We start from the raw sequence: 27,970 nt of genomic DNA, 5'->3' as shown, positions 1-27,970 counted from the left end.
TGTACATGGTTAGGATATAATGTAAATGTTATCATGAAGCAGACTTGTGTCTTTTGTTGAAGGAGCTCCTCCCCCCCTTTCCTGTGTTACGCCGCTGTGGCGGAAGTAAGTAGTATCGCCGAGGCCTCATCCTTCCAATGGCGACTGCAAACAGGCTGAATAGAAAGCGGGAGCAACTCGGAGGTGCACATATACCGTTGTAATCTAATTCAGTAGAACAAATCATTTCTCTTTAGTCTTAAAGTAAGACTTACATTTGTTTAATCTCTCAATATCACGGTCGATTCAATGGCCAAAAATCGGAACATTTCGCTCCTCGAGTCGGGTAAGCCGCAAAAGTAAACATATTTGAAAGCTTTAATTCACACCGTGTAATTCATCCTAATTGGTATACTAACTCATTTTCCCCGGCGTGTCGCCCCAATGTTTATTTTCAGAGCTCTATTACTTGATTACTCGTTTTTTGACAACGGGTCCATGTCGTAAAGCAGCTGAGGTAAGCTGGTGTGCTTTTACTGCCACGGAGGGTTATATTCTCAACTAGCGTGTTAATAATAATGTTATAGAGACAATCTAATTTACACTGACTCTTTTCATCCCCTGAAGGTCCTGGTGAGCGAACTAGAGGAATATCAGGTGGGTTTCGTCTTTCAATATGCTACTTGTAAACTGCTAGGTGCTAACAGTCTGTCTGGACTTACACCGGGCTTACAACTTCAAATCACTCTTTTTAAAGCTGCTGCTCGTCTGCCTCGTTTTCATGATAACTATATACTAATGCTTTGTGTGGTGACTCCGCTACACCACACTGTGTTGTACAGCTCCTGCCCGGGAGACTGGACTGGCTGGGAAACGAGCACCCGAGAACATATGAAGACATGGTAAGATTAAAAACATCTTCTCTCAGTTTAATGTCAGCTCTTGTTTTTATCCTGTGACAGTGGGACAGTGTGCATGCTGTGGATTTGTTTACGTCCTTTGTTCTTTTTTTGTTTCGTAATGACTTCAACATTTCGTTGAGCCGGGATCATCCGCAAGATTAACACTCAAGCCGCCTGTCTTAATGTTACACAAAGTTGTGTTACAGTCGCTTATAAGACAATTTTGTTACAAGCGTTTTCGTGTTATTTAGCCCTGACTGTTGTATTGCAGCAAGGGTGGGTTTTTCGACTTTTTCCTACGTCCGGATAGATCTATTGGCCAACCAGAGACTGAAATGCGCTGTCTCTGCGCTACTTTGCATGTGACCCGTGCTGTGATTGGACAAAGTGAAAAGGGAAAGATTTGCGTAAGAGATGTCCCGCCTCTCAGGATAGGAGGAGTTCAGAAGCACATGAAACACCAAATACCCTGTCACACTGTTATTTGACCCATATGTTAAAGCAGGTTGCACATAGTAAATAGGGTTTGAAAATACTTTAAATATATTACATATAACTAAATATCAATCCCATGATTGATTATAAGTTTAGACTGCTGTTGTTTACATAACTTTTGCTCACACATCATTTTAATTCATCCCTGGTCACTTTAACTTGCCATTCACTGCACATTATATTTATTTGTCCTGTACAGTTCACCTCACTATTTATACTCTCTGTATATACCTCATTGTTATTTTTATTTGTATTTATGTGACCTATTCTGTGAATTTTATATTACCTACTTCTCTGTCTTGCTGCTGCAACGCCCAAATCCCCCGCCTGGGGATCAATAAAGTATTATCCTGTCCTGTCCTGAATGTGTGGCCATGTCTTAATCAAGCAATAGACATGAAGAATGTATTTGTTTCATGGCTGCTAGTTTTAGTAAATTAAATCAACGTCAACTGTATTAGTTTTGTACTGTGTTTGAGAACACTTTTGAAAGTAAAATAACTACATCAGCTTTGATCTTCAGTCTTGCAGGTGGAATCCTATTCCAAATTTAATTGACATGCCTCCTGCATTAAAAATGTTTAATCTTAAGAAAAATAACAGCTGTTTCCTTAACGATTGATTCATTAACTTAAATAAGTCAGTGATAAGTCTGTAAAATATCAGAACATCAAAGTATGAAATACACAAATACAATATTCAACAATCCTGTTAAAAAAATAAGTACAGCAAATCCTTATAGTTAAGAAGGTAGGTTTAAGACTTACGATAATTGTGGGAACTTTGCTAAGTCGATCAATCTCTTTTTTTCTTGTTTTTATCTATCAGGTTGCAGCCACCAGACATATTGCACCAGATCATTTGCTACAAATTTGTAAGCAGATTGGACCAGTTCTTGATAAAGAGGTGCCATCATGTGTCCCAGGGGTGCACTCTCTCCTTGGGTCTGGAAAGCAGTCAATGCTTCGGACAGCAAAAGGTACACATTTGTGTGGGAATTAAATTTATAAGCTTTCCTCTCTGACAATAAACAAACATGCCCCTGCACTTTTTATATCATTGTTTAAATATATTAATCCTTTGTTTGCTCACCAGCATTTTTATTATGCTTCAGCTGGTTATCAGACAAATCTCCTGTTCATTTTTGTTTTTCTTTTTCAGACTGTGTTGACGTAAGGTTGAGAGCTTCGTCATTTGCAGCCCTTCACCGGGGTAGACCACCAGAGAAGCCTTTTAACCATAAAAAACCTCCCCATCTTGGTATGTTTGGTTTGAAACAATAGTTTTCTTCTGTTATGCATTGTAAAGAATGAATAGTGATCACATGTGTTTGATACTGTAAGAAGTTATTTTTTCCATTTACCATTTTTTAAATAATTGCTGCTGATAGTGAACCACCAATGTATTGATTGAACATCAGTATCAGCTGATATCAGCCCTGGTAACGGACATGGACTCATCAGCAAATAATGTGGCATGCACCAATGTCAGTAGCTGATGTGTATCTGTAATGCTACATCAATTTATTGCTGGCAAGCTAAAATACATAACTATTGATTTTGAGAAGAGATTTGTTTAAGGTAAAGAAGAAGGAATATGTTGGAGAAACAAATTGGTTTTCATGGTCAAATCTGAAAGAAAACGTTGGCTGTATGTATCTCCTGGAAAGATCAGTTACACATGCATTTTCCAAGACATGTTCAATGACATTTCAAGAGGATAAACTACTAGCAACAAATCACTATCGGAATCGTCGCTCAATTGTAAATTTAAACGTTGGCCCTGATTTTCACATTCACTGCAGCTCTAGTTGCTGCAGATTCAAAAATATAGAAGAATGAAAATGATCCCGGAATTCTTAATGATTGATGGTGTAAACACGGCAAACTGTGTAATTCACTTTTATTTTAATTTTAATTTTCCTGAGTTTAAGATTTTCATATAATACATTTTGACTTTGTTGAGGAAATAAAAGTTTCTTGCACTGCAAAGGCTTAGACAGATTTTATCCTCTGTTGCAAACTAGTTAAAGTTAAATTGCTTGTAGTTTCTAATTTCATTGGAGTTTTCCATCACGTCATTTAAAAAAAAAAAAAAAAATGAATCTCTTTGATTCCTAAATGTTTACAGCTATTCATGTTTGCTGGTAAGGTTGATAATTATCTCCAGAAAATATATTATATTTAATATTTTACTGTTTGCTATGGAAAAAGTTACAAACCTAGATTTATCCAACCTGAGAGCAGTTTTCATATTGTTATTGTCTACAGATCATTGTTTGATTGGGGATGGGATTTGTGTCCATAAATCTTATGTTCAAATAAAGTTAAGATGTCTGACAGCATTAGACTGAAAAGACGTGTAAAGAAAATGATGTGCACGGACAGGCTTTAATGAAACCTAAGTGTGTAGTTGTTGCTGTGGTTAAGGTTATAAGGTTTGTAAGAAGACACTCCACTTGCATGCTCCGTTTAGCACAAGCATAACAACGTTTTGATATGTGTTTTATCTGATGCCCACTGTTTTTGTTTAGATCCCAGTGTTGCTTCAGCCCTGTAAATGAATCTCTTAATTCTAATGATTTTAATTATGTCATCAACAGTGAAGGTCCATCGAGGCAGAGAGCTGACAGGAGTGCAACGTTACAGCTCCATCAACCCTGTCAGCAATTATGAGCACATGCGGCTGCACAGGCGCATCCTGGGGCATCTCTCTGCAGTATACTGTATTGCATTTGATCGCACCGGTCTCAGGATCTTCACAGTAAGATACAACTATTAATATATGTTCCTACCTGAAAATAAACCCCTGTTTGTTTTGCTGTGTAACATATCTTGGGCCACAGATGAGTCTTGTAACTAAAATAACTCAAGTTTTTTTTCTTTTTCAGGGCTCAGATGACTGTTTGGTGAAGATTTGGTCTTCTTTTGATGGAAGTCTTCATTCGACACTGCGAGGACACTCTGCAGAGATCACAGACTTGGCTGTTAATAACGAAAACACACTGATTGCAGCCGGAAGCTGTGACAAGACCATCCGTGTATGGTGCCTTCGTACTTGTGCTCCTGTGGCAGTGCTGCAGGGGCACAGTGGATCTATTACCTCCTTACAGGTAACACAATCTTTACATGATTTGAAAAATGGGCTATCCTGTTATGTTTTCCTTAAAAAAAGACAGAATTGAGCTGGTTTCTTTTTCTTTCTTTTTTTTTTCTTTTTGCCTTTATTTTGAGAGGAAAGTGGACAGAGTAGGAAATTGGGGGAATGACGTGCGGGAAAGGAGCTGCGGGTCAGACTTTAACCGTTTGTTCTACTGCTCAAAAATGATATTAGTTATACTAGGTCTGGGTCTTTCTGGGGCGCCGTAGGTCAGCCGTAGGGGCTTGAGTTGGGAACCGGAGGGTCACCAGTTCCCAAGCCCCAGTAATATGGTAGTTGGTCTGGTGGCTGGAGAGGTGCCAGGACACTTTTGTAGCATTTTGGAGGTGCCCTTGAGCAAAGCACCTATCCCCCAACCGCCCTGGTGCGCTCTCTGCATAGCAGTGTGTCGCAGCCTCACTCTGACATCTCTCCACTAATACATGTCCACAGATCCTGTTTGTGCATGTGTGTGATTCGGACCCATGTGTGTGAGAAGCATGTCCCTAAATAACAGTGTAAACCTGAATTTCTCCTCTGGGATTAATAAAGTATATCAAAATCACAAACAAAAAATCGAATGTATGTCGTAAATTGGATATTTAGGAAGTGTGCAGCAATCCTGACGCTAATCCTAGTACTGTATGTTTTTTAGCAAGTTTTGTTAATTTAGTCTTCAATGTAGAATAAATGTCTTGATTTGATTGAGCTATTCAGGTTCTTGATCTGTGAACCTCTTTTTGTATTTTTTTTTTTTTTAGTTCTCACCTTTTGCTAAGGGCTCAAAACGTTTTATGCTGTCTACTGGAACTGATGCTACAGTCTGCTTCTGGCAGTGGGATGTCAACAACATCAACTTTACGTGAGTGCTGCTTTTAACAAACATTAAAAATGTGTTTGAAATGCTGGCAGTCACCTATAGAAGATCATATTATAAAATATTTTTGATTTGTGGATAACTTGAATGTTTTACAGTGTATTACGGATTATAACCAAATATACAAGTATTTGAACAAAACATAATTTGTTTTGTGTATGAGTTGAAGGCTATTAGTAAAAAGTTGAAGCTGATAACTGTTATGTAAATAGCTGTTCTCCTTCAGCAAGAGACCTACAAGAAAGGAAAAGCAGCCAGACTTGGGGGATAGTTTCTTGTTGCTAATCTGGCTGCTTTATACATCACACTGAAATACAGCTCCTTTTTAAATCCCTGTACTTGCAAGAATCTAGTTGTTAGCAAGAAACCGGGTACAAATATTAAAAAGCCATTTCAGTTACATAGACAGATTTAAACTAAATTTGGTCTGTTTTCCGTTTGTGGAAGAATCTAACCTGAATGCTTTCTCTCACATCTGAAGTTGAACTCCTATTTTCTTTTTATTGAACTTCAGAAAGTTTTGTTAAAGGATGGGTTAACTACTATGTAGGGAAAAAACTGGTACTAAATGTTATACTTCTTGATGAAAGGTGTATGTGCAAGTAAGAAAAAAATTAATTTGATACAATTCCTATGCTTTACTTTTGTATAGTGTAAGTGAATATGATTTAGTGGTTTTATTATGTGGTCCTTCATTAACCTCTCTTTCTCTATTATCTCTCAAGTGATCGGCCACACAAATTTATCGAGAGGCCGAGGCCAGGAGTTCAGACTGTGTGCTCCTCTTTCAGTCCAGGTAATGAGTTCTTTAAAGTAGACTATTATATGGATACTCGTGCTTTTGCATGGAATGAAGCTGAATGTATCCATCAACTAACAGTCATAAAATAATAAACGTTAACTGTCCTGAATCTCGTTTTTTCAGGTGGGATTTTCTTAGCAACAGGAAGTACTGATGATGTCATAAGAATTTATTACTTGGGCAGTGGGAGCCCAGAAAAGATATCAGAGCTTCATGAGCACACGGTGAGAGCATTCTCCAATTCCAAACTTTTTGCATATGCAGGAAAAATATTTCACCAAACCTTCAGCTGCATGTCTGGTTCAACCCACCAGTTGTTGAGCAAATAATGATTAAGATTCATATTGCTGTCTGTTTAGGACAAAGTGGATAGCATCCAATTCTGTCACTCAGGGGAAAGGTAAAGTGACGTCAATCTATGTACTATCATTTTTAAAGTATTTATACAGACATCAATATTACATCTCATAACGTGTTACCTGTTATCTAAGGTTTGTGAGTGGAAGTCGAGATGGAACTGCACGTATCTGGAAGCTCCATCAGCGGCAGCAGTGGAGGTCCATCTTGCTCAACATGTCTGCCACTCTTCCAGGGTAAGGAACACTTTGCTAAAATCAGTAGTGTGGATTTGGCCACATTTTCTTCAAGTTCAAACTTGTAATTGCCCTTAACATTCAAGAAGTTTCTATAATTGGCTCAACTGGCCAAGGCCATTTCAAATTCTCACAACACCACTAACATACATTTAATTTTCATAGGTATTGGGTTGTATAATCTCAACTATGTGTTCATGTATTAAATGTTAAACTGTGTGTTAAGGTAGCATCACCTGTGTGGCGACTGCATGAATGCTTTATTTTTAATTTGGCTTGCATGTTAACAGGCCAAAGCTTTCACAAACCAGGGTGTGACAGGTGCGACATGCAGAAAATGCAAGAATAAAAGTCTCGCCTGACCAGAAGCCGCACGCAGTTTTCGGCCAAAATGTTCATATGTATAGTATTTATTTAATATATATATATAATATGTACAGGGCCAGTTTGATCTTACATCACCAAATATTTACGTCGTCATTTGTAGTATCTCTGTCATGACGTGATAAATAAAGCATGGCCATCCTTCCAGCGATCTTTTAAATTGAAAAGGCCAGTCTGGCAAGAATCTTCACTGGTTTGTACAGAACGCTTTTATTATGAAATTGTCTCGCTCAAGGCAAGTAGTATAAAACACACAGGCTATAAATACACTATGTTCTTTTTTGAAATGCGTTCCAATCAAATGTATCCCAACTTTATGTCAAGCCTTCTGTTTTTTGATTTGATCTCAGTAGGAAATATGTCACAGCACTGCATTTAGATACTCTCGAAGTTCTGTTTTATGCAGACTTTCACAGTCGATATTTCTAGTGTGATCCCTCTTTCTCCCCTTTTTTTTTGTCTTCCACCCTCTGTCTCACTCTCTACTTTTACTGATTTGTTTAGTTTTTCTGATAAACCCAGCCCCTGAAACTCGTGAAAAGAGACTTGAAACCACCTGTTTATGTGGCACATAGCTTGGAAATGTTAAAAGTGATTAAAAGCGTGTTTACTTTGTCTAAGTGTATTGATTATAATTCACAGTCGAGCATGCCTATTTGTCCTTTAATGTATAGAATGTTAGACATGTATACAGTAAGGCAAGGAACTGAAAGATATATATTGATTTGATTAAGGCAATATTTATGAAGAAAGACAGTGCTGGCAGCAGGGAGACCCAGACAAGTTGCAGCCTGTATAAATACCATAATGGTGAAATCTGGAGCTATCATGGGCCATAGTAGTCAACACGCAGTCTGAGAGGGATGTTAGATCACACCAAGATGCACTCTTTCTGTTTGATGTTTAAGACTTAGATTTTGCAGTAAATGTTTCTGTGTTCCAGAAGAGAAGAGTGCTGCTTTTTTGTGTATACACAAGGCTAGCAACTAAATGAACAAAGTGAAAGAGATAACATTATTACAGCAATGGAAGGACAACATAGTAAACAAGAAAAATACATTTTTGAAGGTATAAAATCGATGACTAGACAACTCAATATACAAGCTTACAGTTATGTTATTGCTATTTGGGCCAGTAATGAATTATCTAAATGATCATTAGACAATGAGTTACAACGTGAATTGTTTTTCTATCTTTTGTAGTTTGTTTTTTTTTAATTAAATTTGTATTTTCTTTCCAGTGCCGAACATACGAGTGATGAGGAAACCTACTTCAAACCCAAAGTCACCATGGTAGCGTGGGATCGCCATGATAATACAGTCATCACAGCTGTCAACAACCATCTTCTCAAAGTGTGGAACTCCTACACAGGACAACTGCTACATATCCTGAAAGTAATGTTGCATGTGTTTTCACTTCCTAAATCATAGTATAATATTGAGATGACAACCCCTATTTATTTTATTTTGAAAACCGATGACTTATCTGTAAATTGTTTTCAGGGCCATGAGGCTGAGGTATTTGTCCTTGAGCCACATCCTTTTGACCCCAGGATCATCCTGTCTGCTGGTCATGATGGGAACATCTTCATATGGGATCTGCTGCGAGGAGAGAACACACAGCATTACTTTAACATGGTACAATGTCACTCTTTGAATATACAGGGATGTGATTCTTCTGGATTAATTAAGAATTACATATTCTCAGACTTGGAAGAGATGTCTTATGTCAATAAAACAGATTTTGTTAAATTTCAAATTAATTGTTTTGTCAAATAAGTAGAATTTCAGGGCATCTAAAGGCTTGTGTGTGTAATATGTTTCATTGCCAAATATTTATGCTAATGTTTGTGTTAACATGGCTCACCACTGTCAGTGTAAAACAAGTTGAGTTCCAGCTTAACTGTTTGTGTTTGTGTTCAGGCTGTGCGGGTAACCAGCTTTGATTTTAGGGATGTCCACAACTCTGTAGCTATAGCCAAGATATGCTATATAAGCCAATATTAGAAAATCGATCCTCATTAACTGTATAAGGATGCTGGCTCATTTTATCTGTGCGTGAAGCCAAGACTGTTCATTCAACAATACAGCCTCTTAAATCATTTTGAGTTTGTATTTTACCTTTTTTGGAAGTGCACAAAACAAAACTTTGTATTCTCGGTCATGTTATGAAAAACTACATATACTTGTATTCAGCCTACAGCGTAAGAAATATTTGTGCATTTAAAGTGGTTTAAAGCAGAGATCATATTTTCATTGACAGTACCTTCATCAGTAGCCTAGATGTAATTTAATGTATTAAATTGTATGTACTGCGTGGGTATTTTTCCTGCTTTTTTGTCTAATGCCAGTCACATCCCTGAATATAGCATTAATATAATGGTAGGCACCCAATTGTTATTGAATGTTTTTTAAGGTACACCATAATAGCAGTAAGCAACATGGTGGAAAGCGATACTTAGTTTAGTATGTATTTGTGTGGAATGCTAACATCAGTTCCCAGGCCTCCCGTTGTGTATCTTTCAGTGTTTTTCATCTTGTTTAATATCACCTTACGTACATTTCAAAAAGTCTTCCTACTTACTGAAGATATTTTTGTTTTTGGGCACAAGGTCCTGCATTAACTGGAAAGAAATCATGGACACCCATTAGAAAAAAAAAGTGAATATATTGTTGCTGCAGACTGTCTCACATGCTAACAACTTTCTGTGCCTTGTATGTTTTTCTGTTTTGTTTCTTATTCAGATTGAGGGCCAGGGTCATGGAGCAGTTTTTGACTGCAAATTCACCCCTGATGGTCAGCGGTTTGCCTGCACAGACTCCCATGGCCATCTACTCATCTTTGGTTTTGGCAGTTCCAAGCCGTATGATAAGGCAAGTATTAACATCGCATGCAGAGCATATTGTTCATATTGGTTATTGTTGCTATTTTAGGACATCACCTAAAAATGGCATAATTGTTTTAACTTAAGAAATACACCTAAGGCCATGTTAATGATTGTGAAAATTAAAGTTCATTGCCTGTATGGATAGACTGTATTTATGGTCTTATTATATAAGTGAAACGAGTGTATGTCTCAGTAATCCCACTTGATATGAATTTAACCCCCTTCCTGTGAATACAACACAGCTTCCAGATCAGGTCTTCTTCCACACAGACTACCGACCACTGATCAGGGACACAAACGGCTTTGTGCTGGATGAACAGACACAGCAGGCACCCCATCTCATGCCCCCACCCTTCCTAGTGGACGTGGATGGAAACCCTCATCCTCCAAGGTCTACATTATAAAACTTCAAATTTATGTTGGAATGTTTTGTAAATCCAGGTTCTCGATGCCTACAGCCATTATGAGAAACAATACTGAGTAAATAAATTAAGTTTTGATGTAAAGTTTGAGTCAACTTACAGTCATACTGTCCCTGTCTCACATTTCTTATGTGTATAATTCATAGCAAGGCCAGTGTTTGATGACCTCAAATTACTAACAGGCTTGATAAACTTTCAAAAATGTTAATTTTCTTCAAATTTCTCACATCATTTTCAGGTACCAGCGTCTTGTCCCAGGGCGGGAAAACATTGCTGCTGAACACCTGGTTCCTCAGCTAGGATACGTAGCCACAAGTAAGAATGGGACGGCTGTGGGGCAGTGGTAAAGTCGGTAGTCTCTGAAACTGAAGGGTGGGGTTTGATCCCCAGCTACATGCAGCCCAAGTTGATGTGGCCTTGGGCAAGACACTTTACCCAACGTTGCTCCGAGTGTATGAATTAGATTAATAAATACAAATGGACCTACCTCTTGGATGGCGCTGCCAAAAGCGTGTGACTGGGTCGGAGTGACCTGCAGTTTAAAAGCGCAATACACAAGCTCAAGTCCATTTACCAGCTAACCCCAAACAGGCCTTAAATTAACCAAAACAAGCCTTTTTAAAAAATATACGCTTCGACATCTAAATCACCTTAGAACACCTGAACACTGTCTTTTCTGCTTCTATGATTTGTCAAGCGTGTTATTTATTTAAGAAGTCCACTCTAAGTGTTGATCTAGTTGTCCTCTGATACCATTCTAATAGTGCTCTTTGATTACAGGTGATGGAGAGGTGGTGGAGCAGGTGATCAGCCAACAGACTGCAGAGCATGATGAGGTCGCATTAAGACGTATCAGCCTCCTTGATGAGGCTATACGACATCTCCAGGAGCAACAGGACCGGCAGAATCCGCCTGTGACTGAGGCAGCACCAGGGGCTGGAGCAGGGCCAGAAGAGCAAGCTGATGCACAGGGCCCAGCTTTGGTAGCAGCTCCAACCACACCACACAGAGGTATGAATACATCACCTGTGTTGTTACTGGATGGCTTCAGCGACCTATTTAACCCAGTTAAATGTTGGAGACTGGACATATGATATTTACATGATATCCTGAAAATACACCTTAAAGTCCCCATTTAACTGAACTTCGAGAGTATCTAACTGCTGTGTTGTGACTTATTTTCTACTGAAATGGGATAGATCCAATAACAAGATAGGAAACGCGAAAGTTTGGTTGAATTTGATTGGATAGTTGGCTTCCACAGGAAGGGAAAATGCAGTTATTATGATGTAAAAAAAATAAAAAAAAACTCAGATAATGCTTTTTAAATCTATTTGGCAGATAATTGCAGATGAATGAACCATTAACCATAGGAATGCTGGATTTACACCAGGACAATGAATTTTTCATTTCATGGGCCATTTTTCTTCTTTGCTTCTTGAAAGTGTCTGTGAACGAACGAGCCGATGTGCAGTCACCTCCTAATGTGGGTCTTCGCCGCAGTGGACAGGTGGAGGGTGTTAGGCAGATGCACCAGAATGCCCCTCGGAGCCAAATGGCCACAGAAAGAGACCTGCAGGCCTGGAGGCACAGGGTGGTGGTGCCTGAACTGGCAACCAGCAACTACAGGTAAACACTGGAGATGGAAAATGAGCTCTTTAAATCAAAGCTGGAGACATTTAATGTGTGCCTGGGTGACTGTAACCCATTGATAATCTTTAAATTGGATAATTAACACTTTTTACACAATTGATTATCTTTTGATTATATATTTAAATTAGACCATCATCATCATTTTTTTTTAATTTCCCTCGGGATCAGTAAAGTATCTATCTATCTATCTATCTCTATCATTTGTCGTAGTATCATTTATCATAGATCAGATAAATATTGGGAAAATATAGCCAAAACACAGGCTTGTGTTTTTTAGGAAATGCCTCATATGGAAAGTATGTTAGGGGAATATGAATGTAACCTGGTTTTCTCAATGGTAAAATAAATCTATGTTACTAATGGTCGTCTATCTAAGGATTCAGTCCATATAAGGCATGGTATCTGCAGAAAAGTGACAGTTGCTTGTGATTCAACATGCCCATGAAGAGTTTTATTCATGTACCAGGTGTAGTTTTATGAGTACTGTCAAGTGTTTACAAAATAATTAAGTTAATGGCAGATTTTATGATTAATCAATCAAAATGAATCGCATATACATGTTTTTTTTTATAAGCATTGCATCATAGGTAAACTTCAGTACTCTGCATTACCTGATTGCTTGGTTGGTTATTTCCTACTTAATTTACTCTAGTCTTTAAAGTACAAAGTAATCTGAACACATTGCCTACCTTCGTCTCCTCACAAACACAGACCCGCGACTCTGCTCTCTGTTCACACCTGATTGATTCTCCCCTTGCATCTGTTCTTCTCTCCCTCTGTTTTGTTGACTTTCACCACCAGTATGTTTTTGCAACTGTATGAAGTTGCAAAAGTTCATTTTTATTCCCTTCCTGGTTAATTTTCCAAACCATCAGGTGAGCCACATGGAGAAGGCTAGTTGTTCATGACATAAGCCGTTTTCACTTCTGCACTCCTGAAAATATCTAGATAATTTCAGGAGGACTGCTCCAGATATTCTCCTGACCTGGCTGTTCACATATGCACCTCACAACGGGAGACTATTCCTGTCAGACAGGAGGGGGGTGGGGGGTCTCCTGAGGTAAGACGTGACTTAAAAAGAACAATGGGAGAGTAGCGGACGAATCAACAGAGACCACGCTATAATGAGAATATTTGCCTTTATATCAATGCTACGTGTAGTTCAACGGAATCACGCTATCACAAAAGAGCGGAGAACAACATACTGGCAAAGAAAAAACCTAATGCAGCCATTTAATTCCATGCACAGAGATTGTATTGGTCGTGTGCATACACTCTGTGCACTGACTCCAATATTAGTATTATAGAATCTAAATTCTCCTCTGTTCCTAATGACTTGTTTAACAATAAGATTTTTTTTCAGGGAGCAGGAGGACAGACGAATAGCCAAAGGAGAAGAGGAGGTTGCTCTGTACAGTGCAAAGAAAAGACGCATTATGTACAGCTGTCGAGTAAGGTTCTTTTCCACTGTTCATGCAAGAAATACTTAATGACAATTTGAAAATAGTTTGTTTACCCATTTTATATGAATCTGTAGTTAAACCTGTTTACACTTTACATGTGACAGTATCTTCATTAAAGGGATACTTCACCCATTTGCATTAAGCTTTGGATCATTAGAAAGCTGGTAGTATTTTTGAGTGGTCGTGCATACTAAACTAGCATACTTGCCTTGCCCATGTCAGGATTGTGTTTTTATAATAATAAGCAAGAATAAAAACTCTGTTCACAGCTGTTCAGTACAAGGTGTTGCCCTGGTGTTGAAATGGTGCATATGTTCTTTCAGGATGATTCAGATGATGAACTTCCGAACACAAAGAAAGCACACAGCCGAGGTGACATGCTGGACTACATTGACTTGTCATGTGAAGAGGGAGAGGAGACCGCAAGCTCAGAGGTACATTCTGAGGTATCCCCTTTCTCCGGAGACTGCATGGTAAAATTGTCATTTTAAATAATCTCAGGGGTCCTGTTTGGGATTTTAAGCTTTTCCTGTTTATGTTTTTAACCTTTTTAGGACAATGAATTGGAAGGCAGTGATTTGGATTCCTCCAATGATGAGGAAGAGTGGAATAGTGACAGCTCAAGGTATAAAGTCTAGAAGGGTGACATACTACTTTTTTTTTGTCATCCTTCAAATTTGTTTGTTCAGTGGTTCCCATCTGTTTTCACATATGCACTCCTGAAAGGGACGTAGGAAATGATGTTATAATAACGAAGCAGAAATGTCTGATGAGGCAACAGAGTCTGATGCTATGATGACAACTTTTGCCTTTTTATCAATGCTTCGTGTAGTTTGACATATTTGCAATATCAACAATAGAGCAGAGAAGAACAACACAGTTCATACACCAATAACAGGATATATACAGTATGTCATCATTCCCTCTACTCAGTTGCAGAATATTTCTCGACATTTTCTCACATTGGTGCACCTTGACTTTATGCCAATTATTTCCAGGGAGGCTGGCAGGGAAAATTCAAGATAAACTTTAGGTGAAAAATGTGTTCATTTTCATTCATACATACAGTCTATTGAGAATTATTTCTTGGACATTTTCAGAAATTTGAAAAAGTATAGTGCTTTCACATGTACACAGAGTACCAGATGAATGGGTTTCTCCTTTGTGTTGTCTTAGGTGGCAATCCCCTCCAGCCTGTAACCCAAGCAGGATGAAACAAATAATTGTATTTAGGTTTTATAGGGCCTTTTGTCATTTACTGTGCGTAACTTAAAGTTGAAACAATGACTGATTCTAATTGTACAGCCACACATCCAGTGAGTATTCCGACTGGACAGCAGACGCTGGTATCAACCTACAGCCATCCACCCCTCTGTCATCAAGGAAAAGGGGGCAGCGCAGACTCAGCAGTTCTGAAGAGGATGAAGATGACAAGAATGAGGGAGAAGAGGAGAAAACACAGAGTGATGAGGAGGAAAAACCTCTGAAGAAAAACAAAGAGAAGGCCAAGAGAGCAAAGAACAATGCAAACAGGGTGAGATATAAATGAAAATCCAATTAGTCTATCCTACTGCACTCAGGAGATACTGGCCCTGAATCTTAACTGGTGCATCTTTGCCCAGAGAGCTTTAAGATCTCTTTCTAAAGAAATAGTGATTCATTGTGTTACAAATATTTTAAAAACAAGTTCACATTTATTAACTTAAATGTTTCTATCATGGTGTTCAAAGCAGCGTCCAAAGGCCCGACCATCAGTCAACAGAGAAGTGTCCAACGAATTTAGACCCTCACCTTGGATCACTGATGTCATTCCCAGGAAGTCTCCTTTTGTTCCTCAAATGGGTGATGAGGTATGAGTTTCTTATATTACAGGAACAAGATCAGAGTTGGTTGGTTTAGTTAAAGATTTATTGACTAACCTTTAAGGGAAAATTAAATAGCATTTAAAAAATATACATTAGAACATTAGAAATTGTGTTTAACCATTACAGGCTGCAACACTGGTATGATTGCTCCTAGATTTAACTCTAAAAATATTTTGTTGCCAAATTTTCTGTGATTTAATCATTTTGGATTTTATTTGCCAGGTGATCTACTTTCGGCAGGGACATGAAGCTTATGCAGAAGCAGTGAGTCGGAATGAACTGTACCCTATCAATTTAGACAAGCAGCCCTGGAAGAAAATGGACCTGCGGGTAAGACCAGACAAAAAAGAAGATTGACACATTTTCTTTGTAGAGAACTTTATAAAATGATACAGTATTTAAAAAAACAAACATCATTTACACAATCCTTCTGAAGCCATGAAAAACTGAAAATAAAATGATGTACAATATCAAGAAGAACCAGGGATACAAAAGCCATGTGTTTATTTTGTATTTAAACAGAGGTAGTTTTGCTTAAACTTTGCAAATATTTCTTTTTATTTTGGTGTGACTGTTTTTAAAATGTGGAACTCAACATTTCAGATTAATTAGAAATGTCATTTTATATTTACAAGGACCAAGAGTTTGTGAAGATAACTGGGATCAAATATGAAGTCTGCCCTCCAACTCTTTGCTGTCTGAAGCTGACTCTTATTGACCACGGCACTAAGAAAATCACGGACAAGTCGTTTACTATCAAGTAAGCATATTGGTTTCATTAAACGGCTTCCTATTCAGGAACATATTCAGTATTGTTGTCATTATTACTTCCATCAGCAACCCAACACGAAGCTGATAGATTATCTAGTCTACCTTGAACTGCATGTACTTAGATGAAGTTAAATTCGGATTTAAATGAAGAAATGGTAGTCTCGTTTGAGTGTTTGGTTAATATTATGATTAGGATTAACTCTGGTAGGCTTCATCCTGAGCTTTGACATACTGGCTCAGTTTCTGTTACTCCAATTTGTTAATGATGTATATGACATATGGATATATTAATATAATTCACTCAATCAAAATTGTTCTTCCCCAATGAAGTGTTGCTAATTTCTTCTACAGGTATCACGACATGCCTGATGTGATAGATTTTCTCGTGTTGAGGCAGAGTTATGACGAGGCGCTCCGTAGAAACTGGCAACCAAGTAAGTAACATCTCCATGGAATTCACAGATTACTTTTACCTCTTTTTAGACCAAGTTTGTACTGTAGATGAAACATACTCCACTTAAAATATTCTTATTATTAATATAATAATATTTGTTACATTTGTTTTCAATTAAAATATTCTGGTTTAAACAACTCTCACACAAAATACATACTCCTTTTTAAAAATCTCTAAACATCTTTAACTGTACAGATGACAGGTTCCGCTCAGTGATTGATGACGCCTGGTGGTTTGGGACTATTGTCTGTCAGGAGCCCTACCAGCCGGAATATCCCGATAGTCTCTTCCAGTGCTTCAAAGTCAGGTAGGAAAGAAATGTTTTCGGGTTACTCAAGTGTGCATGTGCTGACTGTGCAAGCTGACTGTCTTTGCTCCTGTCAAGTTTCTTACCTTCTAGGTGTTTGTGTATTTGTTTTTACTAGGCTGGGTTATATTTTAATATTATGTTTGTGTATATATATTAATTTTGCTTTAATGTCTAACTTATTTTAGTTTGTTTGTTGTTATACCTGGGCAGGCCAATTATATATATGTCTATGTGTGGGAAACAGTGGCTCCCCCCCAGGGTGATTCACCTAACCTCCTGCTTTGTGCCTCTTGCAAAAAGGCAGCTTGGGACTTACAGCACATTCACACAAGGCAATACCTACCATACCCAAGCACACTTCACCCCCAAAGTCCATTTCATTTGTCTAGTGAAAGTGGTCCGTACTTCCTTGTCCCGCTTGAAAGAGATGGGCTTTGGCTTAGTACAATTCCTCATGCACACACAAGCATGGAAATGCAACATCGACATGGTCAGTAAATTTGCAATCAATGTTTCTCTGTGATATTCTCCGTTGTTAGATCAGAGAAAATCCACCATGCCGTATCTGCTATCATCCAGTCTTTAGCCACTGTTCCACGCTACCAGAAATATCAAGGTGGAGTGGAAAGTCGTGCTTCATCAAGGAACACGGCAACCGGGCCTAGTGTAAGTGCGCATTAAGAAGACTGAGGAGGTGGTCGAAAGAGGCCTATGGCAAACTGCAGGGCTGTTGTGAGGTGACAACTTCGCAGAATCAATATGAATGTACGATGACGTTATGAAGGCTGAGCTTAGTTACAGCACTTTTGCGAAGACAGTCGCCGTGGACCATGTGAGAAGACAGCTGATGAGACTCCACGCAAGCAAGGCTGCAGAGTTACCCTTCAGCATGAGCCTGAGTCTTCAGAGGGTCCATGTGCTGTGGAAAACGTCCTACATCATTCCTGTACCGAATTCGGTGCGCCCCAGCAACCAAGGACTACAGACCTGTGGCACTCCAGTTTGCCTACCAGTGAAGGATGCCATCACGTTCCTGCTCAACTACGCTCACCATGACAAGTCCGGCAGCACTGTGAGGGTCATGTTTTTTGACTTCTCCAGTGCTTTGGACACCGTCTGGCTGGCAGTACTGGGTGAGAAGATGGCAAAGATGGAGATTAATGCTCCTCTTCTGTCCTGGGCTGTTGACTATCTGACTGGCAGACAACAGTATGTGTGAATATCACACTGTGTCTGACAGAGTGGTCAGCAACACTGGGGCACCACAGGGGGACGGTCTTATCTCAGTTCCTCTTCACCCTCTACACCACGGACCTGCCACCTTCAGAAGTTTTCTGACGACTCGGCTGTTGTTGGATGCGTCAACAAGGGTGAGGAGGCTGAGTACAGGGCTGTGGTGGGGAACTTTGTCGCATGTGAGTGGAACCATCTCCAGCTCAACGTGACAAAGATAAAAGTACTGGGAGTGGATCGGAGTAGGAAAAAGGCATCGTTGACCCCTGTTTCTATCCACAGGGTCAGTGTGGACGTTGTAGAGGACTACTACTATTTGTAAATATTGTTCAAATATTGAATTCTCTGTGGTTTGTACATAGCTTATTATTTCTTCAGATACTCTCCGCTTTGGTTCTTCTTGATTTATTCTTTATTCTGTACATATTTCTATATTTCCTACCGCCATATTGAGTGAAAGAGCAACTTTAACAACTGAGTTTCCCCACTGGATTTATAAAGTATTTCTGATTCTGATACACTATGGCTGTGGAGCCAGTTATTTTCTAGGATATCATGTTTTTGTCAGTCACAAGTTTAAGAGAAGCAGGGTCAACATATGAATTATTATAAAGCAGTAATACAAGTGAAAGAGCTCTACCTCTCAGTCTTTCCACACTGGCAACAAAGTAGTAAATACAAATAGAAGCGGACTATCTTCCCAAAGCTGGATTTGCTTCCTTTCTTCAGTTTATTAACTAAATCAGGGAGGTGATTCTGTGGATACATTTTTCAATCAAGAAAGTGGTGAATAAGCTTTTTTGTGAATGAAGCGGTTTCAATTTCCCTCGGGATCAATAAAGTGTGAAGATGCTTTTAATTTCCTGTTATTGATGCTTGTGTTTGAGTAGAGTTTGATCTTAACCTGTTTTAAAATGGACAGGGATGGGCCATGTTGTTTGTATTTGCTGGAAGTGCATGTACTCAGTAGGTGGCTAACAGCGTATTGCACTACAAAGAGCGCAGCACACAATGTTGTGTTTATAAAGTGTGATGCTGTGTCCTTCGTAAAGAAGGATCTAACCAACTTTGATGTCGCCAAGATCCACAAATCTGAGCTGTCTATCTGTTTAAAAAGAACACTGACATTTTGTTCCTGGGAGTGATTTGATTTCTTCTTGGATGCCAATCCAATTAAGTTTACAATTTATAGTATGTGCATTTGATGTGTCTCTTTTTTAGTGGCCATTGAGAAGCATGACAGCAATATATAATGTATGCATTTACATTTATAAATTTAACCAAATCAAACTTTTTAAATTACTGTGTTTAATGAGCTAGTGAAAGTGTCAAAATTGACTTTGGAAACACTTGTTTGTGTTTTCATCAGTTGGGACAATGGAGAACAAGAGAAACTGAGTCCATGGGATGTGGAACCCATTTCAGATGATGGTAAATCAAACGTTTAACTGTCTTACTACTATCAGTTCACAAAACACTGTTAAATGAGTTTCAATATATTTGGTTGTCTCTGCTCTGCAGCCCTGCAGCCAGATACAGAAGGAGGTTGTATACCTGTGACAGCAGCTGAGATGAGTGAGCTGATGTACAAGCCTCAGCAAGGGGAATGGGAGGAGAGGAGCAGGGACGAGGAATGTGAGCGAATCATTGCTGGCATAGATCAGCTCATCACTGTTGGTAAATGTGTAAAAAAAATATACATTTTTTGAACTCTCTTGTTTGTCCACACTTCAACATTTACTTGTTTCATTGATTCACTTTGGTGAATGATAGGCTCTTTTAACAAGAAATCATTTATTTCCAGATGTACTAATCCAACTCTTGTTTTTTGCTACAGAGATTGCAGCGCCCTTCTCTGGTCCTGTCGACTTAATACAGTATCCTAGTTACTGCACTCTGATCGCCTATCCTACCGACCTGGGAACCATCAGACTCCGTCTTCTCAACAGATTCTACAGGTCAGTCACACCATTCTCCCCCCCCCCCCCGCCTTTCAACCACCAGTTTAGTATTTGTACTTTTTCCCCATTGATCTGGCTCTGTCATTGAATGTCGTCAGCAGTTGAAATTCAAATAACTGATGTGTTACACAGGTTGTTGAGACACTGTGTAATTGTTTCCCTCTGGTAATCCACAGACGCCTCTCAGCATTAATTTGGGACGCAAGGTATATTGCACACAATGCCCGCACATTCAATGAGCCAAGCAGCAAGATTGCCCACTCTGCAAAAATCATCACAAATGTCCTCCAGAAGTTCATCAAGTATGTTGTACTTTGTATTGATTGTCATTAATCAGAGCAACATAAAGTTCAAATAATTTTTCCTGCGCATTAAATTGACACATATGTCTTACTTTGACAGTAATCAAAGCTGCACTGATATCATGGAGATATACAATGCTGTGGAAGACATGGATGAAGATGAGGTAAATCTGTCTAAACTGAAACTTAGATCATCAGGGTCTTTTTTGTTTGAATTACAAGGCACTGCTATCATGTAACTACATGTATAATTGACTGGCAAATAGAGTGGATCATTACAAAAAGGCAGGAATGAGAGGAAACGTTACTTGCCCAAACGCAGTTACAATTGATAGTTCAGGTGTTTTTTCTTTTTTTTCAGTTTTGATTGCCTACACCTTTAGAGAGGAAACGCCATCCAGTTTATGTTTGTATTCAAATAATCCTGATTCTTGTCTATGCTCACAGGAAGAAGAAACAGAAGCGCCAGGTACATCTTCTGGACACAGACTACGCCAGGTAAGGCTAATAAATTAAACATTTATCATCAAATGAGGAACTTTTGTATACCATGATTTAGGTCATCCATACTGTCACACTAACAGATTGGTATATTGTGGATGTGATGGTAGAGACTATTTATGATGAAGTGTTAGCGAAAGTCTGTCTGCAATGATTTTTTTTTCTTTACTATGTTTACAGCGTTCTGTAGAGGTAGCTCCTGACAGGGAAGGCTGGAAGGAACAGTGCAAGAAACTGCTCAACTACATATTCGATTGTGAGGACTCGGAACCATTCAGACAGCCTGTTGATCCTGTTAACTATCCAGTAGGTTAAAATAAACACACACCAGGAGCATGCTGTTAATTACATCAAATCAGCAGGTTATCTTTAAAGATCTGCGCTCCAGTGCTTCAACATAAATAAAGTGTTGTCATTTTGTGTGTCTGTTTAGGACTACCTTGAAATCATTGATACACCAATGGACTTGTGCACAGTGAAAAGGGCCTTGGAAGTAGATGGCTATGAAAACCCTGTAGAGCTGTGCAAAGACACCAGGCTTATATTTGCCAATGCTAAAGCCTACACACCCAATAAACGCTCCAAGGTAAGGGGTTTATTAAAGTTTGTGGAAAAAATGTCAAATGAACTGCTCCCCAGGACAGGATTAAAGAATTTACAGTACATATGTATAATGGTCAGAGTTAATCTAATAACACTCATCTAGGTTCAGATTTTGGATTGAAATATGTCACGTTATGTATATTTAGGCTCTTGTAACTCATCTTTTTCTCTCTCTCTCTCTCTAGATTTATAGCATGACTCTGCGGCTCTCTGCATTCTTTGAGGAGCAAATAAGAACAATCATATCGGAGTACAAGAGTGTCGTCAAGAGCAGTGATAGACTTCGCCGCAGTCAGCGGTTCCGCAAGAAAATGCCGCAGCAGGATCAGGCCTCCACAACAACAAGGTCTGTTTGAGCCACACACCTGCTGTTAAAACAAGTCTTTGGGTGATTTTCCACAAGTGGACAGCTTTATGTACATCTTTTGACACATGGCATTAGAATGTTGTCCAGCAGGGCTGTCAAAGAATATTACAAATGTCGAATATATAATCTTATTTAATAATTAAAAGAACATTCAATGTGGAAATTAATATTCGGGAGAGAGCGTGTGCGCATGCGAGAGAGATCTGTGGTATTTAATTTAGGTTTTATGCTATGATACAGTTTATTTTGTTTTGTGTAAAACAATTTGAAATAAATATAACCTTACCTGTAAGTACTTGCTTGGTTGTGCCCTTAAAAAAAAATAGAAAATCGAACGGTTCAAACTGTGTGTTATTTTTTTTAAGAATGAACATTCGAAAGACATTTTTGGCCATTTTTGACAGCACTATTGTCTAGTAGCTTTAATGAGGCTGGCAGTAGAGGGTAAGAAACTGTTGTTTGTAGCTCGAGGTTTAGATCCTGATAGACTGCAGCCTCTTACCAGAGGAGAGGGACTCAAAAATGGCAAGTTGTCAAGTTTTACATGTGACAATAACCATTAATATCTGTTAAAATGATTATTGTGTTTTTTTTTTTAAGTCAAAGGAGAGCTGCTTTAAAAACTCAGGTAAAAGTGGAGTTGATGTCAGTGACCAAATCTACCTCAGCCAAAGTGATAGTTTCTGAGAGGACCAGGAGGCGTGAAAGCAGCAGCTCAGGTCACAGCTCCTCGGATGACTCCAAAGGTGCTTTATCTACTCCAGGTAAAAAAAAAAAAAAAAGTCATCCTAATTTTGGTTTGCCAGTTATATATTGGCAGTGTTCACTTCAACTGTTGTTCTATCATGGCTTCTATAATAGATTTCCATTGCATATTTATATTCAGTGAGTTCATGATGGAGACATAGCTGTTAATGTGCAAAGGATGTACAGTTTAAAAATAGTTTTGACATATCACAGAGATGTTCAGATTGGTCAGAGTCACTTTCCTGCATTTCTTTTCAGAGCAGGCTACAAATAAAACTTTTTTAAAGTGGCGGGTGAATTTGCTCAAAACATCTTCTAAAAATCCCATTTTGAAGTATTAACCTTTATGATTGGGATTACTCTTCAGGTAATCTCACAGACATTTAAAACAATCAATTGATTATCTTGCCTCTCAGTCACGGTTCATGTTGCAGCTAAATCAGCCTTTGATGACATGGCTGCAATGGAAACTCTAAACAACTTCAAAATTATAAACTGAAATAACAAAAATGTAGGGAGCATGTCAATATTTGTTCTCATGTGTACGGGCTACTCCACACCAATTGCCCCAAGAGGGATTAATAAAGTTGTTTTCATTGAATTGGGTTAGTATTCTAATGAATAGTTGAAACCTCTTCCCTCATAAAATAGCACAGTTTAAAAATAAATGAGTGACTGCTTTTTGAATCCACCAGTCAGTGGCAGGTAGGCAAAGTTCATTTTCAACCCTGGTCTGAACACCCCAGGCTGGCGTCCATCGCATCATTTGCAGTGTAGGCCAATAGTTGTTTTGGGATGTCAAAATTATAATGATGTATTATTTGATGGCTTGCACTTCTTTCTCTGAGTTAGAGTGCTCTTTTTAAATGTAAATATGTTTAATTTGATTTCAGAATCTGAATGTGAGAGCGAGCTGACTGGATCAGAAGGGTTGAAAAGTCTGGGTTCCTTAAGGTATCATCAAGTCAGACAGAATGCTAGAGTTACAAGAAGCAACCGTGGCAAGCAAGGGAAAAAGGGTGAGTAGTATAATATCAATTTAATGTTACCTGTTGGAATCCAATTTGAAAACAGACTCATTGAATGTAGATTTCTTCCTCAGTGAACTTTATTTATCCGTTAGGAACTTCAGTTGTGTAAAAGAGCATTAGTGCGCACACATCTCAGCACAACACAAAAACACACATACAAGTGGCTGTATTAAAATCGTGATAAATAGTTCATAAGTAATTGTTATGAAGGTTAAGAGTGGTCTTAAAAATATATAAACAAATAGATCGGCCATTTTGAGTGGAATGATAATTTGATACACTTTATTTATCAACTTCACACTGTTACATGCTACTCACACACACACAGACCCGGAATCAACGCATGCACAAACCGGTACTATGGGCCTGCAATAATGGATGTGCTCCTTAGCTGGTGCGGGTATGGTGCCTTGCTCAAGGGCACTTTGGCAAGTCCTTACAGACTGAGCTACTGCCGCCTCTAAAAAAAAACAAAACAGTGTGACATTCTTAAGTTATATATTCTCGACAAAGGGTTTCTAACTAGACATGTGTAATTGCTGTCAGTTGCAGAGAGTGATAGTGAAGAAGAGGAGGCAGAGGAAGAGTTTGACAGTGAAAGTGAAGATGGAGAGATGTCCTCCCAGTCTTCAGGTCCTCGTTACCACAGTAAAAACATCAGAAACACACGGCAGACCAGAAACGGCACTGACACAGACAGGAAACATAAAGGTAACCCTACTGACTGAATTGTCATCAACTAAACCAGCTAATAAACCCAGAAGCTAAATTTCTTATCCCCCCCCCTCTTGTTTTTAGAAGGCAGAGCCAAGGTGAATGGTTACAGCAGCAGGTCGCCTGGCAGGAAGAGACGTCACTGCCGGGACTTTAAGGAAGATCAAAAGGTTAGGAAGTCACTAACGAGAAAAACAGCACGGGCAGCCGTGAACAAAATCAAACTCCTTGAGGCGTCTGATGAAGACTACGAGGAAGAGGAGAAGCCAAAAAGGAGCAGCCGTGTGCACCACGCAGCCCGGGCTAGCAAACGCACGGCGGTGATTCAGAGCACTTCTGATTCTGATGAAGAGACGCCATCAAGGGGTTGGAAGATGCTTTTCTTTAAACTTCTTTTACAAAATCCAAAATGTTATTTCATCACATTTTAGAAATATTGTGGAACATACAGTAGTTCATTGTAGCCCTCCTTTCACTCTTTTAGCTTCGCAAAAAACAAAGCCATCACGAGGCGAATCCAAGGATGAGGAAGACGGCAATCACAACGGAGACACAATGTCCACTAAACAGAGAGCATTAAAAGATCACGTCAAGACGAAGGGAAAACGTGAGAAACACTTTCATCTTGATTTCTAGTTGCTACTTGAATTGTAATGAGACATCTTAATAATTTGGATTTTTTATTTTATTTCCGTCTACTCCGCAGATACATCGTCTCATGTGAACGGGCACATGGCAAAGCACCGCAAGTCTGACAACAACTCAGTACAACAGGAAGCCACTGACAATAGCTCCGGAGAGGCTGAAGAGGAGGGGGAACAAGAGGCAGTGTCTCAGAAATCCTCTGAAAACAGGAAGAAGAGGATGACAAGTGAGGAGGAAGAGGAGTCAAAGGACACTGAAATCAAGACCACGCGTCAAAAACCCGTAAGCTCAGGCAAAGAGGACAAGGACCACAGGTCTCAAAAACATCCATCCCAAAATGGAAGAAATGTGGAGGATGCCATCATCAAAGACTCTAAGAAAAAGAGAAGAAATGTATCGTCAAAACGCCAAGATGAGCAAAAATCTGCCTCAACTAATAAAATGCATTGTGCAGACTCAGAGGAGCTTAGTGATCGTCAACGGAGACGCACCCCACACAAGAAACGACTGACAAAAAATGAAGGATGTGAAGTACCGAGTAATGACTCTTGTGAGGAATCTGAGGCTGAAGCTAAGTTTAAGAGGCCTACAAGAAGAAAAAGTGAGTCAAAACGTCCCCATCATGACAACTCGGTGTCCGATAGCTCTGAGCAGGAATACAAGCCCAAGAGGAAGGTAAGGAAGAAATGCTCTTCTGGCTCGTCGGACGAACAGTCGGATAAATCAGACAACACATCAAATAGAAGATGTAGTCTCCGAGCCCTGCCAAAAAAGAAATACATCAGTGAGAACTCTCTCTCTGAGGAGGACTCTGCTTCTTTAAACCAAGGTAAACGGAGAAGCCGCAACAAGGCAACAGCATCTTGGGAAGACGGGAACAATAAAAGAGAGTTTCATAGAACCTCCCCCAATAAACCCAGGTATCCGCTGTCTTCCAAGAGAAAACGTATTTACACCTCAGACTCTGACGATGCAGCTGTGTCCAAGAACAATGAAACTAGCCGGTCAGGCGCCTCAACGCGCATCAAAAAGGAATCCAAACAGGAGGAAAGTAACAGCAACGAGGAGGACACATCTTCCCAATCTGATCCCAGCGATGAGGAAGAGGAGGACGTTAGTAGCTCCAGGAGAATGAAGAAGAACACAAGTAAACAAAAACACAAACAAAAGGAAAGCTTCAGCAGCAGCAATCACAGCTCTGACTCGGAAAGCAAGGAGTCCTCTTCGGCCTCAGAAAACTCATTTGCCTCAGGGTCCAACAGCAGTCCAAAGAGGAGAAGTCACAGACTGTCTGTAATTGGTGAAAGAACTGCCAGCCGCCAGCTGAGGCAGCACCGCAGACATTCTGCCTCAAAGGAGGTGGAGACCGATGAGTCCAACGGCAAACCTCATCGAAAGAGACGCGTGAACACCCGAAATAGAGGGAAGCGAACAGTGACTTATCATGACAGTGAATAAACGAGCGACTAGAACTAAATGCTGTAGAGTAAATAGAGAGAGATTAACTGGAGACCTTGAAGACACTTGATGGCCACGTTATGGTAGTTGCACTGGAGTCCTCGAGAGAAAATGCTGTGAATCCGTTTCATTCAGGGATATTTATATTTTCTATGAAAACATGTTTATAGATGTAAAACCAATTCAAGCATTTGGACTGCTGGTTTTCACAAGAATACAGAGCAAAAACAGCTTCCATACTGCTCATTGTTGTTTTTCCAGCAGATAAACCATTCTGGGGGATCTTATCAGCTTGGGTGCTATCTAATATACCTCTGTTAAATCAAGCATATTGCTGGCTTGCACTATGATACACTGTAACGAGGTATTTCATACGCTAGTTTTGCATTAGAAACTCAGGGGTCAACTAAGTTTACTGTCAGACATGCAGGATTCTTTTTTTTTTTTTTTTTTTTTTCTTTTTTATAAAGCTAAGGTAAGGTCAAGAAACAATTCAGGTTGGAAGATGTCCAAGCACACTCACTGGGACAAAATACACCTATGTTCAGACTTTTGCCTTGAGCACTCCTTCGTGAACCCACAGTTTAATGTTTTACTTTGTTTTGAGTTGATGTCAAATGAACAAATATGAATTCTTTTCCTGTGCCATTTCATTTTTAGAAGTAGTTTTTTTTTGTATTCTAATAAATAGATGTAAATATATGATTGACAATAGCAGTGTCTGAAAGCTTCGGACATCAGTGGGTAGTAAAAAATATTTAAATTTGAGCTTTTTATTTGTATTCTTTCGTTGTACATTTAAATGCATTGTCTTGCCATATGTCACAAACTGGTACCTTTTTGCCAAGTACAAGTGACCAAAAGTACTTATTGCAAAATGCTGTGATTTCTCATATTGGGAAGACCTTTAATTCTTGTCCGGTATTACCTGCTTTCAGTATTAAATTCTTTTTCAGAGTTGACTTAGAGCATTTAGCCAGTCATATGGTTTCATTTGGTGATGGGGAGTTTTTTTTGAATACAGTAATTTGATGACATTTTGCCCAATGTTTTTCGTATACTTAAGTAACAGATTTCACAGAAAACTTTGAAGACAATGTTGTTGTGGAGTGCAATTTATTAGTTAATCCTCCTATTAATAAAGACATCTTTTCAAGCTGTAATCTGTGTTTCAGTTACTCTCGTCCATTCATAGCATCAGCTTTTTGTCATCCTGAAGATAATAATTATATTTTGCAAAAGATCTCGACTAACTTCTGTGAGCACCATGGTTCTGTTGACTCATCACTCAGAATGTGATCAGTGTTTTCTCATGCTTCATCTTAAACCCAATAATGACTCACAGCTCACTGAATCTTTCGAAGTTTATTTGCAGCCAGAAATTTGACAGAAGATAACAGGTCAATTAAAACT

The 27,970-nt window shown here is 39.0% G+C and overlaps 1 protein-coding gene across 1 annotated transcript; it reads left to right on the top strand.

Moving 5' to 3' along the window:
* Nucleotides 1-132: 132 nt before the first annotated feature.
* brwd1 (bromodomain and WD repeat domain containing 1) lies at nucleotides 133-27,720 on the top strand. Its single transcript, XM_061046215.1, has 44 exons — nucleotides 133-325; nucleotides 438-496; nucleotides 607-636; nucleotides 822-881; nucleotides 2,205-2,355; nucleotides 2,538-2,636; nucleotides 3,979-4,139; nucleotides 4,267-4,488; nucleotides 5,276-5,376; nucleotides 6,117-6,187; nucleotides 6,317-6,417; nucleotides 6,553-6,593; nucleotides 6,685-6,786; nucleotides 8,411-8,564; nucleotides 8,673-8,807; nucleotides 9,915-10,043; nucleotides 10,300-10,448; nucleotides 10,718-10,794; nucleotides 11,260-11,490; nucleotides 11,925-12,108; nucleotides 13,496-13,583; nucleotides 13,919-14,029; nucleotides 14,150-14,220; nucleotides 14,901-15,129; nucleotides 15,329-15,445; nucleotides 15,683-15,790; nucleotides 16,096-16,220; nucleotides 16,583-16,665; nucleotides 16,881-16,992; nucleotides 19,598-19,659; nucleotides 19,750-19,905; nucleotides 20,066-20,186; nucleotides 20,366-20,491; nucleotides 20,592-20,655; nucleotides 20,939-20,989; nucleotides 21,173-21,298; nucleotides 21,426-21,578; nucleotides 21,781-21,941; nucleotides 22,563-22,726; nucleotides 23,603-23,728; nucleotides 24,287-24,451; nucleotides 24,539-24,820; nucleotides 24,939-25,061; nucleotides 25,161-27,720. Exons 1-44 carry the CDS (start codon nucleotides 289-291, stop codon nucleotides 26,555-26,557), a joined length of 6,615 nt encoding a protein of 2,204 aa, XP_060902198.1. The 5' UTR covers nucleotides 133-288; the 3' UTR covers nucleotides 26,558-27,720.
* Nucleotides 27,721-27,970: the final 250 nt, after the last annotated feature.

This window comes from Labrus mixtus, chromosome 9 (genome assembly GCF_963584025.1).
Source record: "Labrus mixtus chromosome 9, fLabMix1.1, whole genome shotgun sequence".
Lineage (NCBI taxonomy): Eukaryota > Metazoa > Chordata > Actinopteri > Labriformes > Labridae > Labrus > Labrus mixtus.
This window is presented reverse-complemented; position numbering and strand designations above follow the sequence as displayed.

Coding starts and splice junctions, on each gene's coding strand:
- brwd1 (XM_061046215.1), top strand. CDS start 289: ATGGCCAAAAATCGGAACATTTCGCTCCTCGAGTCGG. Junction 10,449..10,717: donor GGAAACCCTCATCCTCCAAG/GTCTACATTATA, acceptor CATCATTTTCAG/GTACCAGCGTCTTGTCCCAG. Junction 12,109..13,495: donor CTGGCAACCAGCAACTACAG/GTAAACACTGGA, acceptor ATTTTTTTTCAG/GGAGCAGGAGGACAGACGAA.